Source organism: Vombatus ursinus, unplaced genomic scaffold, assembly GCF_900497805.2.
Source record: "Vombatus ursinus unplaced genomic scaffold, bare-nosed wombat genome assembly UNPS02014158.1, whole genome shotgun sequence".
Lineage (NCBI taxonomy): Eukaryota > Metazoa > Chordata > Mammalia > Diprotodontia > Vombatidae > Vombatus > Vombatus ursinus.
In genome coordinates, this window is record NW_020953936.1 from 122,895 (window position 1) to 137,474 (window position 14,580).

The 14,580-nt window shown below is 42.4% G+C and overlaps 2 protein-coding genes across 4 annotated transcripts in view; both read right to left on the bottom strand.

The window, feature by feature from the left end:
* ITGAD (integrin subunit alpha D) overlaps positions 1 to 5,473 on the bottom strand; it is a 30,033-nt gene extending 24,560 nt beyond the window's left edge. Inside the window, exon 1 of one of the 3 annotated variants that reach the window (XM_027859048.1) lies at positions 5,337 to 5,473. In XM_027859048.1, coding sequence (XP_027714849.1) covers positions 5,337 to 5,367 — 31 coding nt within the window. In that variant the 5' untranslated portion in view covers positions 5,368 to 5,473. The remainder of the gene's footprint in view (positions 1 to 5,336) is intronic. The other 2 variants (XM_027859046.1, XM_027859047.1) reach the window with 2 other exon arrangements.
* A 3,002-nt stretch (positions 5,474 to 8,475) lies between these two features.
* The window catches only part of LOC114040847 (integrin alpha-X-like), a 38,329-nt gene continuing 32,224 nt past the window's right edge, over positions 8,476 to 14,580 (bottom strand). Inside the window, exons 24-30 of the mRNA XM_027859057.1 lie at positions 11,515 to 11,593; positions 10,923 to 11,030; positions 10,698 to 10,781; positions 10,393 to 10,506; positions 9,576 to 9,677; positions 8,939 to 9,049; positions 8,476 to 8,831 (exon numbers count right to left, since the gene is read on the bottom strand). Of these exons, the coding sequence (XP_027714858.1) occupies positions 8,736 to 8,831; positions 8,939 to 9,049; positions 9,576 to 9,677; positions 10,393 to 10,506; positions 10,698 to 10,781; positions 10,923 to 11,030; positions 11,515 to 11,593 (694 nt within the window). The 3' untranslated portion in view covers positions 8,476 to 8,735. The remainder of the gene's footprint in view (positions 8,832 to 8,938; positions 9,050 to 9,575; positions 9,678 to 10,392; positions 10,507 to 10,697; positions 10,782 to 10,922; positions 11,031 to 11,514; positions 11,594 to 14,580) is intronic.

Below are 14,580 nucleotides of genomic sequence, written 5' to 3' on the forward strand. Positions count from 1 at the left end.
TTTCTTTCTTTCTTTCTTTCTTTCTTTCTTTCTTTCTTTCTTTCTTTCTTTCTTTTTTGGTAGGCAATGGGGTTAAGTGACTTGACCAGGGTCACACAGTTAGTAAGTGTTATGTGTCTGAGGACGGATTTGAACTCAGGTCCTCGTGAATCCAGGGCCAGTGCTCTATCCACTGTGTTTTACTGTTTCTTGATGTCTCATAGAGTCATTAGGTTCTACTTACCCAATTCTAATTTTTAAGGAATTGTTTTCTCCGGTGAGTTTTTGTACCTCTTTTTTCATTTGATCAATTCTACTTTTTAAGGAGTTCTTTTCTCCAGTGAATTTTTGTACCTTCTTTTTCATTTGGCCAATTCTGCTTTTTAAGGAGTTTTTCTCTTCAGTGAATTTTTGTATATTTCTTTCAATTTGGCCAATTTTTCCTTTCAAGGCTTCCTTCTCTTCATTGGATTTTTGTGCCTCTTATGCCATTTGACTTATTTTGTTCTTTAAGGTATTATTTTTCTTTCATATTTTTTGTGCCTCCTTTTACCAATCTATTGACTCTTTTTTCAAGATTTTCTTGCACCACTGTAATTTCTTTTCCCAATTTTTCATCTACCTCTTTTATTTGATTTTTTGTTTGAACTCTTCCAGGAATTCTTTTTGGACCTGAGACCAGTTCACATTCTCTTTGAGGCTTTGGATGTGGCAGTTTTGACTTTGTGGTCCTCTTCTGAGTTTGTGTTTTGCTCTTCCTTGTCACCATAGTAACTTTTTATGGTCAGGGTCTTTTTTGGTTGTTCACTTTTCCATTCTATTTCTTGACTTTTAACTTTATATTAAACTTGGACTCTGCTTCCGGGGTGGAGGGAGCACTATCCCAAGCTTCAGGTTTTTTGTGCAGCTGTTTTCAGAACTAGTTCTAGGAGGTCTGTAAGTTTTCACTGCTCCCAAGGTGTTCTGATTTAAGAGGAGGTGTGTTTGCTACTCTCTTTGGCCTGTGCTCTAGTCTGTGAATGACCACAAACACTCCTTTCCACCTTGGGACTTTGACCAGGGTCACCTACTCCCCTTTGGCCACAAGTTCTGGTGGTGCTAGTGCTCCTCCTTGCCCTGGGACTGCCCAGGGACTTGCCCTGGATCTACATAAGGGCAATACAACAGAGCCCTGCACACAGTGCCAGCAAAGGAACCCCTTGTAATCTCCTTCTAACTAGTTGTCCAACCCCCTTACCATCTATGGGCTGAGAGCTCTGGAAGCTACTGCTGCCAATTCAGTTACCCCCAAAGCCTGCTGCTGTCTTAATGGGGCTTGCCTGCACTGGACTGCACTCTACTCTCACCCCAGTGCAACAGATCTTTTCTGCAAAGCTTGTAAGTTGTCTTGGGCTGGAAAAATTGTTCCATCCCATCTGTGGGTTCTGCTGCTCCAGAATTCATTTTGAAGTATTATTTAAAGTTGATTGGAGGGGAATTTGGGAGAGCCAAGGAGAATTCCTGCTTTTTCTCCACCATCTTGATTCCTGGGAAATTTTTCTAGTCATTGAGACTCAGTTTGCCTTTTTGCATCTTCCTAGTGAGAACTTAATGCTTTTTTCATTCATTCATCCATTCATTCACCCAATGCTCCTATTTCTGCCCTCCTTCTACTGCCAAACTGAACAAGGTTACATTCCAGCCTTTAAACTGCTTGTAGACAACTATCATTCCCCTCTGTATCTTCTCCAGGGTAAACATCTCTAATTCCCTCAACCAATCTTCATATGAGACGGACTCAATGTTCTTCACTGTCTTTTCTTCTTTCCTCTGGATGCTCATTTTTGTCCTTCTTAAATGACTCAAAATCTGAACATAATGGTCTAGGTGTGGTCTGATCAGGGCAGAGTATGGAAGGACAATCACTTCCTTTTTCCTGGAAGCTCTGCCTCTCTTAATATATCCCATGATCAAATTAGCATCCCACAGTGCTGTCATTCAATGCCATTTGCTAAGTGCCTCATGGGAGCCCTGAATGACTAAGCCATGTTGAGAATTTCAAACAAAATAGAAGACATGATCCTTGACCTTTGTCAACCTGAAAAAAAATTTAGACCAACTCGGTAATCAGTAAATAAACTGAGGCATTTATTCCAGGTTGAGGAATTGCAATTTGGGACAACAGGCTGCCTTATCAGACAGGGATACCTGAGGATGAAAGGGAGAAGGAGATTCTTATAGTGTATAGCTGTGGGAAATAGTCTGGATACACAGAACAGTTGAACTGTAGGAAGGCAGTGTTGAAGGTGTTGAGAAATTACAAGAAATGTCCTTGGAGCTATTTCTATCCAGTAACAGGGGCAGTTAGAAACTGCTGAGGTATGCAGGGTGAGGGTGGGGGGTGGAGAGTGTCTTCCTGGGTGCAGTTAGAAACTGCTGTTCAGAGCAAGGTAGGTGCCCAGATTTTCCCAGGGGTTGACACCTTAAATATATTATAATGTAACGGGAGAGATAAGATGTCTGTGTACATACACATATGTGTACATATACACACATGTATGCATGTACATACACATATATGTTGTTGCTGAATTGTTTTTTAGTCATGTCAGGCTCTTCATGATCCCATTTGGAGTTTTCTTGACAAAAATCCTGGAGTGGTTTGCCATTTCCTTCCCAGCTTATTTTACAGATGAGGAAACTGAAGCAAACAAGGTTAAGTGACTTGCCCAGGGTCACACAGCTGGAAAATGTCTGAGGCCAGATTTGAACTCAGGAAGATGAATCTCACTGACTCCAGACCCAGCACCTGCATACCACTTAGCAGATATATGTGGGTCTTTGTGTATATGCATATGTGTATATATACATACACACATATGTATGTATACACACACACATATATATTCATACATACATACCCATATATATATATGCAATTATGACTAATCACAACTTTCTTAGAAATTAATCTTCCTTAGGGCCGTTTTAAAAAATAAAAACTAAACCCTAATGCATCAAATGTGTCACAAAATGTCCACAATATGATATTCCCTAGATTCCCTAGGTTTCTAGATGTTAAGGAAAACAAACATTTATTTGCATATTCAAATTCAAAGTTTATAGAAAACCCCACTGCATTTCTTTTCCCACACATCTGAGGTCATTGACTTAGGAACATCTGAGGAGGCATCTCCTTCCACCAGTACAGCTTTTAAACTGTACTGTGCTGACTGAGGGCTCTGAGAAACTAAGTGACTTGCTTCAGAGATTAGAGCAGAAGAATCACAAACTCTTGGGGCTTGGAAGACTTTAGAGATTATCCAGTCCTGGATCAATTTCCTTCTGTGCAGATTAGTATATATTTACATGTGTACGTGTTTTCCTTCCTGACCCCCATTAGAATGTAAGCCTTCTGAGGATGGTTTTGTTTTTTCTCTTTGTATCACCAGCATATACCTGGCACATAGAAAGTGCTTAATACGGGAAATATGGCTCACGGAGGTTAAGTGATCTGTTCCTTATTGAAGACAACTATGATGTCTTCTCTTCTCCAGGCTAAGCATTCTCAATTTCCTCAACCAATCTTCATATCACATGAATACAATGCTCTTCATTGTCCCGTATTCCTTAACTTTAAATGGATTATACAAACTCCATGGGCCACAGTTTCCTGGTCTGCATCAATCTATCAGTCACAAAGTCAGGACAAGGGCCAAGAATGTGCACTTTTCATTATGTCTCCCAATAGTTAAGAGGGAGAAGAGCCATGAGGCATTTCATATGCTGTCCCCCTCACCCTAGCTTTCTCAGATAATCTGATTTCTCTTTCCTATAGAACTCTAAGATACTCCTTTCCCTTTAGGGCGAGAAAATTGAGTCTATAGCAAGAATCATAGGGAATCTAGGGAGGAGAGGGACAGGGCTTAAGCAAAAGAATGGGTAAGTGATGGGGTAAAGATCATTCTGGGAATGGAACACCTGAAACCTAGAAAGAACTGAAGCATTAATGTAATTCCTAAGAGCTGATGATCAGGACCCTGGGGGCCCCACCATTACTGTGCCCACGGGTCAATGCCTCTCTGTCTTCCAGCCCCTATCACACCAGAGCAGTGTTTGTGCCCATCTCTTCCTTGTTCTACTCTTACCCTCCACCCCTATACTGTCAGGGTGGTTCAGATCTTTTTTTTTTTGGTTAGGCAATGGGGTTTAGTGACTTGCCCAGGGTCACACAGCTAGTAAGTATCAAGTATCTGAGGCCACATTTGAACTCAGGTCCTCCTGACTCCAGTGCCGGTGCTCTATCCACTGCACTACCTAACTGCCCCCCCATGGTTCAGATCTTAAGACCAAGGTTCCCCACTGCATCCTGGGCCATCTCTAGTCATCCTGATCCATATTTGGCCACTGGACCCAGATGGCTCTAGAGGAGAAAGTGAGACTGGTGACTTTACACAACCCTCCCTCACTTAAAACCAATTCACTTGCATGTCATGGCATCTCCCTGATGTCATGGTCCTCTTCAAGAACGAAGGGCAAACAGCAACCTCAGGTGTTAATAGGTAATAACTTTTGGTGTATGGAGGACAGTGAACACTTTTTTTTCCTCTCTCAGACATTTATCAAACATCTCTAGGAGTAATGCCACTGTCCTTAGTGCTGGGGAAGATACCATGATCAAAAAATATGGTTCTTGCTGTAATGGAGTTTATTGTCTAGTAGGAAGAGATTCAGATGAATATAATGTGAATTGGAATATGAGTCCACAACACTACGATTCACATTTATGATTTACAAAACTGCTTTCCTCATAACAGTCCTAGTAGGGAGGTAGGGCAAGCATTATTATTCCTATTTTACAGATAAGGAAATTAAAGTTCGGAGAGCTTAAATATTTTGCTTAGAGTCACACAGCTATAAAGGGTTGTGAGAATCAATAGTCTCCTGAGCCCAGGTCCAGTGCTCTTTCCTCTTTAACACACTACTATCCCTTCAAAGGGATATAAAATATGCCATGAGAGCTGATGAGGGAGAAGTTACTTGTAACTAGGGGGATCTGGGGAATTTCATAGAAAAGGTGGCTTTTGAGCTGGATCTATGGAACTCACCACATTTGGTTTGGCTGTAGTTTGTATCCTTCAGTCTTCATCAAATCGGTTTTCTTATTCACTCTCTATTCATTTATACACCCCTATGCCATTCCTCCATCTCACCTCCAACCCCGGAGCCCTACTCTGGTCTTCTTCCCCCCTTTCTTTCCATCTGTCCTCCTTTTTCCTTCTCAGAGCTCCAATGGATAGACTTAGATGGGGACTTATTCTTTTTACCCAATCACCTCACCTCCCTTCCCAATTCCAAAGGAAGGGGTCTCCACTCACCTGTGAACAGGAACACAGCACCAGATGCCATAGTTGGAGTGGTTCTTGGAGCCTCCTAGGAACTGAGTAGCATGGGTGAAGTAATATAGGAGAAAATGAGGGGCGGAAGCAGACTGCTGACAAGGATTTGATAGGGGTTAGCTCAATAAATTACTCTGCTACAAATGGGGGTGGAGAACTTGGGTTAATAATAGAACAGAAGAAGAAAGCAAAAAGAGCAGATTTTGCAGCCAATTAACTGCCCTCCTTGGCTCCTTTCCAGAACCCTCGTCTTCTCTTTCATTCTCTCTACCAGGCCCCACAGTTTGATGAGGACTCAGGTGGCAGCTCTGTGCAGGGCTTGTTTAAAGGGAGGAGCCATTCCCTACTACATAAAGTGCTATTAATATTTTATCGTATGTTGGACCTTTTTTTCTGTCCTTGACCTGGGAATATGTGCCCAGTGGTGGGAGCAGTGTTTCAAAGGCTATATAATGCACATTATATCTTTATTGAATAGCTTAGCCACTTTTCTTTGATAATTTCAACTTTTTTTTTTTTTTGGTTAGGCAATGGGGTTAAGTGACTTGCTCAGAGTCACACAGCTAGTAAGTGTTATGTGTTTGAGGCCAGATTGGAACTCAGGTCCTCCTGACTCCAGGGCTGGTGCTGCACCACCTAGCTGCCCCAATAACTTCAACTTATACAGAGTAGTTGGACTAATTTGCAGCTCCACCAACAGAGTATTAGTATGTCTGTCTTTCAACAGTTGCTCCAACAATGACACTTCCCATTTTTGTCACCTTTGCCTAAATATCTGGAGAATACGAAGTAAAAGCTCAGAGATGCTTTAATTTGTGATTTGGAGTTTTAATAAATTCCACTTGAATTTATTAAATTTGAATTTATTATTTATTTATTTATAAATTTATTATTAAATTTATTAAATTTGAATTTAATAAATTCCTTTTGAAAGCTATTTATATCTTTTAAGGATTTATTTGTTGGAGAATTGTTCTTGATCATATATGTGTCAGTTTCCTATATCTACTGGATAGCATACTTTTATCAGTGATATTTGCTGTAAATATCCAACCCCCCCTTTTACAGTTTCTTTTTTATTTTCATTAATTTTGTTAAAGGACCCACTCATTATTCAAGAAACTAGTAATCTTTTTTTGAGGGGAGCTTTTCCAGGAATTCTTTTTGGGCTTGATAACAATTCACATTTTCTTTGAGGCTTTGGATATAGCAGTTTTGACTTTGTTGTCTTCTGAGTTTGTGTTTTGCTCTTCCCTGTCATCATAGTAACTTTCTATGGTCAGTCTTTTTTTTTCTGTATGTTCATTTTTCCATCCTGTTTTTTGATTTTTAACCTTAAAGTTGGGCTCTGCTCCCAGGGTGGAGGGGCACTGTCCCAAGCGTCAGGTTTTTTGTGTAGCTGTTTTCAGGCCTAGTATTTATAAGCTTTCAGTTCTTCCAAGGTGGTATGATCTAAGGAGAAGTATATTTACTACTCTCCTAGCTTGTGCTCTGGTCTGGGTTAACACAAGCATTCTTTTCTGCCCTGAAGCTGTGACCAGGGTCCTTGCTCTCCTTCAGCTGCAAGCTCTGGCATGCCAATGTTCCTCCTTGCCCTGGGACTGTGACCCAGATCTGAGTATGGGCAATACAACAGAGTCCTGTATCCAGTACCAGCAAAAGGGATTCCTGTAATCTTCTTCTGACCAGTTGTCCAACCCCCACTTGCTCTGGAAGCCACTGCTGCTGCTGATTCAGTCACCCCCATCCCCCCAAGTCCTGCTGCTGGTTTGTTGGGGCCTGATTTGTGCTAGTGTGGACTGCACTGGACTGCATTCTACTCCCAGCCTGGTGCAATAACTGGACTGTTCTCAGGGGACTTTTATTCTAACAGAGAAACATGTACAGAATAAACCTCTGCAGAATGTGAACACTTCAAGAAAGAACTGTGAATTTCCTTGGGCCCCATGGTTGTGGGTGGACAGGTAAGATTATGGGGGCCCAAGAAGCAATTAAGTCATCCCTCCCACATGAGTATGAAGTGTTTCATTGGGGTTTTGAGTTCAAAAAGTCTAGGACAGGCTTGTTCACAAAGGGTGGGGAGAAATCTCGAGGCAGCATAGCATAGTGGATCAGAAATCAGAGACCAGAAGAGTTGGCTTCAACTCTCACCTCAGACCCTTATGACTCTGAAATCCTGTGCAAATCATTTAACTTCCCTCTGCTTCAGATTCCTCTTCATAAGTAAAATGAGGAATTAGATACAATTGCCTCCAAGGTTCCTTCCAGCTCTAAATCTATGATCATCTAATGACTTTTAAGAATTGGACTTGTCTAATGATCTCTACCTAGTCTGAAGAGGAATATAGTGGAAGGACCTTTAGGAAGAAAAGAACAAGTAAAAGACCGATCTCCTCTTACTCTCTTCTCCCTAGCCTACTGACCCGATCTGTGGGGGCCAGATGAAAGATTATTCTCAGTGTTTCTCTTCCCTGGGGGTTGGGAGAGAGGGCTACGTATGGGAAATCACCCTTGATGCTGATCGCCCAACACAACACCCTGCACTTTTATTCCTTCCCTGCCCCCTTCTCACATTGGGTAGCTGGTGTGAAAAAACAGCTAATTACTTGTCCTCACCTTGAGGCTGATAAGAACAACCCTTCCAATCCCAGAATAGACAAGCCCTGGGGGGTGCTTGCTTTTGTTCCCCAACCTTTGCTGGGAACTACATTCCCTGTTTCTATTTCTCAGACACATGTGCCGATTGTTTTATTGGTTTTTTTTTTTTAAATTTCCAGTGGAAAACTGAGATTCAGCTACTGATGATAATTTCAGCTATTGATGATAATTTAGTAGAAATGAAGGGTACAGGGAGATAGCCAACACCTTTTCCTTGTATGAGGCAAAGATTTCTGATACCCAGTGCTGGGAACCTTGGGCCTGGTGACTCTTCCCTTTCCTTTCCTGACCCTCGACACTGACAGGATCAACCCGCATGCAGGCACTGTGTGTCACTCTAATTTATTTCCTGTTAGAAAGAGAAGGGAGAAGACTGACTCCATTTACACACAACTTTGATGGTGCCCCAGCCCTCCAGCCTGCCAGCCCCAACAGGGTTGTTGCAAGGCTACAGAATAGGTGGGTTGACTCAAAGGCAAGAGGTTTTATTCAAACATGCCAAAATGACAATGTTTCCCAGGAAGCGTGACAGGTTTTGGGCATCCCATGGTGGTGTCATATGAAAGACTCAGTTCCATTCCTGGCCCAAGGAAGGAGAGTTTGTAGAAGCAACCTGACAAAAGGCTTTCATCTCAGGCCTAGCTTTGTCCAGGAAAAGAGAGGGCTGAATTCTACCCCTATGTTAACAGTCTGCATGCCTAGGAGAGTGGGATGGCTGCATCAGGAGCTGGGGGCCTGAGAGTCTTCATTTTTCAGTTCAGCCTCCCGGGCTTTATCTTCCATCATGTCCTTATACTGACGTTTGAAGAAACCAAGCTGTGGGAGGCACAAAAGGAAGTAAAATCAGGAAGGACAAGTCAGGAGGGAGTAAAGGGAACTTAGAAGCATGGGAGAAGGGGGATGGTGGGGCTGAGGAGTCTCACCTTATACAGTCCAATTGTGATGAGTGCCAGCAGCAGGAGTCCCCCCACAGTGCTGCCCAAGATGAGGGGGATGGGATTGTGGATCTCATACTGTTCCACCACTGTCTCTATCTGGTTTGAAGCAGAGCCCCGTCAATCAATCCATCAATCAACATTCATTAAATGCCTATTATGTGCCAGACACTATGCTAAGAGAAGGCTTTCCATTTGAAAGGATCAGATTTTGCTGACAAATCTCATTATCATCTTAGTTAATAATAATAGCTACCACTTATACAACACTTTAAGGTTTGCATAGTGCTTTACAAATATTATCTCATTTGAGCCTTACAACAAGTCCGAGAGGTATGTGCTTTTATCATCCCCATTTTACAGATGAGGAAACTAAGGCAGTCAGAGTTGCCTTGTCTGAACTCAGGTCTCCCTGGTTCTGGGTCCAGTGCACCACCTGAGCCTCCTACTACTTTTCTTCCTGGGACTCTGGGACCTGCCCCTGTATAAAAGCACCTGGAGACCTAAGAAGAAATCTACTTTTTACTCTATGCTCCTAACCTTAAGCAAAAATGCCCACTAAATACCAACTTACATTATACCAAGAAAGAAATTTGCTGGCCTTACTGACTCCATGGTCAATTACCTGGGTTCTCAAAAAGGCCTCTTGTCCTGGAAGCTGAGAATACTTTAATTCATCAAAACTTATTTTAGCTGAACTCATGAACAACAGCTTCTTCTGCAGAGTCTGCAAAAGAGAGGAAGCAAGGCTGAAGTAATTGGTTCTGGGGAAGTCACAGAACAGCGAAAATGTGCCTACTTTGGGGTAGGAGTAGCAACATCTGAGAACGAGGACCATAGAGCTGATTCAGACGCCTTGGGATGAAGCTGGGGTGCCATGAAAAGCGCACAGGCACTAGGTTAGGGGTACTAAACCTCTTTTTTTGTGTCATGGACTCCTTTGTCAGTCTGGTGAAACCTATGGACCACTTCTCAGAATAATGTTTTTAAATGCATAAAATACAGAAGATTGCAGAGGATACCAATTATATTGGAATATAGTTATAAAATATTTAAAAATCTGTTTTTTTTTCTGCTAGGCAATGGGGTTAAGTGACTTGCCCAGGGTCACACAACTAGTAAGTGTGAAGTGTTTGGTCTGAGGCTGGATTTGAACACAGGTCCTCCGTGACTTCAGGGCCAGTGCTCTATCTGCTGCGTCACCTAGCTGCCCCTTAAAAATCTATTAAAGAACAAGTTTATAGACCCCAGGCTAAGAATCCCTGATGTAGAGAACCTGAGTTCAAATCTCTCCTCTAATGCTCACTACTTGTGTGAACTCCCAGGGTCTCAGCTATCTCATCTGCAAAATAAGAGCATTGGCCTCAGATGCCCTCTGTGGTCTCTTACTTCTAAAGCCATACTCCTACATCACCCCCCACTCCCCATGCTGCCCCACATACCTGGCTGACCCAGCCAAAGCTGAAATTGCCTTTAATGATGAAGTCAAGCTCCTCTTGGATTTTGAAAGTGGCAATATCACAGCCAATTCTCAAGCACACAGCAATGGAGCAATTCTGGGGAGGGGAGAAGACAAAGTTCTGAAGGAGTCAGGTTTAGGTCAAAATAACATTGACCTCCATTTAGTTTGAGTGCGGACAGTTAGGAGACAGTGGTGTCTCTGAGGTAAAATAACAACCACTGAACACAACATTGAACTTCTATGTTCTTTTAACAAATTGGGGATAATTTTAGAGTCCATCCTCACCAGCACTGGACTCTTCTGGATGTGGGTCAAAAAGTCAGAGTGACTGGGTTCTTTTCTTTCTATGGCACACTGAATTGATGAATCCTAGGGGGAGAAAAATCAGACAGAGATAAGGTCTTTAGAGTGAAATAGTAGGCTGAGGATTTGTCAGAGAAATATGGAAGCTATGGTCCAGTGCAAAGAAGGGATATGGGAGGGTAACTCTTGCATTTGATCCAAGATTACCTGGGGGTAAGTGACCTCAGTCAGATTCCATACAGACTCCTTGTTCAATTCCACAGGGACCCAGAAGTCTATGTGGACAGGTAGAGCCCTCTGTCCCAGGTTATTTATCTGCAGAGAGAATGGAAAACAATGTTTTGAATCCTGCCCTCTCCTTGACTTTTCCCCAACTTACACTAGATTCTATTTCCATTCCCAACCCATACATTTCATACCTTCGTTCAGCCAAAACCGATTGAAATTGAGCCGAGGGCAAATTCAGTGGGGAGGGGGCAGTGTGGACCATGGTGGCCTATAAGACAGTCCTACCACTGGCATATTTAGGCTGAAAGATCGTAGGTATCCCATGCTCCAGAGAGACCTGACCCCCTCATGGAAGGTTGGGCCACAAGGGTGAGGGATGCCACCCTGGGAGTGGGAGCAGGAGATAGTTTTTCTCTGGACCTCTGGAGGGCTGTGAGGCAAGGAAGAACCCCCAGCCCATGTCTGTGCCATGGGGCAAAGCCCCATTTTTTCCATTCTAGTTTTGGTTCCACTCCTCAGTCACTATGTCTTTTCCAGATTCCCCCGGTGGTTGTGGCCCCTCCTCCCTTACTCGGTATCCGTGCTCAGTCATGTTAGCTTGCTTCTCTTCCCAAACTGAGAAGTTGAGATATTTGGTGGAGTCTTCAATGCTGGTGGAAAAAGAGAAAGTGTTAATGGAATAAACGACACCACAGAGAGCCCCTGAATAAGCTTCAAGCTGAACAAACAGGGTCAAGTTTGAGATTAGTCAGGCAATGTATACACAGAATCTGTAGAGTTAACAGAGACCTTAGAGATCAGCTAGCCTAGGGGATGTGACTTGTCCGAAGTCACACAATTGTGATGGTGGGGCTAATGGGACCCCATTGTGAACTGAGATGAAGGGGCAATTGCTCAAGTAGAGACTATGGAAAGAGTAGCTGTTTGGGAAAGCAAATTCTATTGTGGCTTTGAAGTTTTGCATGTTTTAGATGCTCTAGTCACTTGCACACCTGGGAAACCACTGCCTGAGGAGATGGACAAAGGTATACAAAGGTATAGCAGGTGCAAAAGTGTCTGCTATACTAGTGATATGGCAGCTAGTTGGTGCAGTGGATAGAGTACCAGGACTAGAATTAGGAAGATCTGAGTTCAAATTCAGCCTCAGACACTAGCTGTGTGACCCTGGGCAAGTCACTTAATCCTTATTTGCCTCAGTTCCTCATCTGTAAAATGGGGACATACTGGAGAAATGGCAAACCACTCCAATATCTTTGCCAAGAAAACCCCATTGACAATGTCCATGGAGTCATATAGAATCAGACATGTCTGAACAACTAGACAACAATATATTAAGTTTAGCAAAGAGTACCCCATTGGGAATCAGGTGACTTGTACTCTAATCCAGATGGCCACCAACTTGCTATGTGTTCTTGGCCAAGTTCATTTCCCCTCTTGGGTTCTCAGTTTCCTACTCTGTAAAATGAAGGAGTTGAATGTAACTTTCAGTTTATCAGTTCTAGGGTCCTATGAGTCCAAGATAAAAACTGATACATGTACAGACACACATACACACACTCTTAGTTACCAATGATTGAATTTTTAAAATTTTGATAATAGTTAACATTTTATGTAGCAGTTACTCTGTGAAAGGTACTATGCTAAGTGCTTTACAGATATTGTCTCATTTGATCCTCACAACAAGCTTAGGAAATAGGTGCTATTAGGACCTCCTATTTTACAGTTTAGGAAATGGAGGCAAGCAGGTGAAGTGACTTGCCCAGGGTCACACAACTAGTAAGTGTCTGTAAGTAAGGTTGGATTTGAACTCAGGTCTTTCTAATTCCAGATTAGGCATTTTTACTTCATGGGCACTGTCTCATTTGAAGCCTAAGGATGTTATCCTCAGAAAGATTAAGAGGCATGCTCAGAGTTTCTCAAGCTGCTAAGTGTCAGAATTGGGATTTGAACTTAGGTTTTCCTGACTCTGAGCCCAACAATCTGTGTCCTGTGCCACACAAGGCCATTTAGCTTAGAAAAACCCAAGTTTAGATTAACAACTCAAACCATAACATTCTCTCTCTTCTGATTTCAAAATCTCTTCCTCTGGAAAATTGTAGACCTTCTTGGCCTGGCTTGGGGCCTTGCCCCATTGCTTAGGTTCTGGGATGATGCTGGTAAGGGTGTTGAGGTGGTGGGTGTGTCTCTGGGGAGGGTGGGGAGAAGAGAGTAGAATAGAAGGGAAGCATGCCTTCTCTTCTGCCCAGTAAAAGACACAATAGCAGATTAAATTTGAAAGCATTTATAGTATCACTCTCTCTGCTAAGAGCACTGGATGTGGAATCAGCTGTCCTAGGTTCTAATTCTGACTCGACTACCCATGTTACCTCACTTAACCTTTGTGGGCCTCAGTTTCCTCATCTGTAAAATAAATTGGAATAGATGATCTCCCTTTTTTTACATTTAATTTTAATTTTATTTCTTAATTACATGTAAACACATAATTTTTAAACATTTTAAAACATTCGTTTAAAAAATTTTACCATTCACTTAAAAAAAAATTTGAGTTCCATATTCTCTCTCCCTTCCTCTTCTCTTCCTTCTTGAAAAGGCAAGCAATTTAAAAAAAAAAGAAGGGGGGGCAGCTAGGTGGCACAGTGGATAGAGCACCAGCCCTGAAGTCAGGGGGACCTGACTTCAAATCTGGTCTCAGACCAAACACTTGACACTTACTAGCTGTGTGACCCTGGGCAAGTCACTTAACCCCAATTGCCTTAAAAAAAATGGCAAGCAATTTAATATGAATTATATATGTGTAGTTGTGCAAAACATTTCCATATTAGCCATGTTGCAAAAGAAAATGAAGACCAAAAAAAGAAAAAAAAACCCTCAAGAATAACAAAAGTTAAAAAAAAAGTATGCTTCGATCTGCATTCAGACTCCATCACTTCTTTCTCTGCAGATGGATAGCATTTTTCATAGTAAGTCTTTCAGAAGACTAAATGATTTCTAAGGTCTCTTTCATGTCCTTAGTCAATGGCTGCCCCTTCACGCTGTTTCACTCCCTGCAGTTAATCTCCCTTCCCTGAACTGCTCGCACCTCTGCTCCCCAGAGCTTAGTTCTAGCACTTCTTTTCCTTCTGCTACTGTGAAGCTCAAACCACTGGCCACATCCTCCTCTGGGTCCCATTCTTACCTCAACGAAAGAGCCTTTAGAAAAGGTCAATCCTTATTAACCCCCAGATTTCCCTTTCAGAGACCCCTAATGAGCATAGCTAGCTTGTCCAAAGCGTGTGATATGATGGTGAACCAGGTGCAACTTCAGCACTGTGCAAGTCTGCCTGCTTATCAGCAGTGTCCTGTGGCCAAAGGTAATGGCCGGTTACAGTGTGTGGAAGGGGAGAGGTATGAATATGAAAGTTTCGATGTGTAAGGAAATGCAAGGCAAGAGGCAATGTGGCTTAGGTGGTGGAGATCTGATCTAGTAATCAGGAAGACCTGAGTTCAACCCTAGACAAATCACCCGATCTTAGTGCGTCAGAAGATTTTCTATTAGATTATCAATTTCAGAGTGGATGCTGGTCTGCCTTAGTGGAAAGAATTTCCTATACTGAAGAAATAACAAGTCCAGTCCAAAAAAAAAAACCCCACAAAAAAC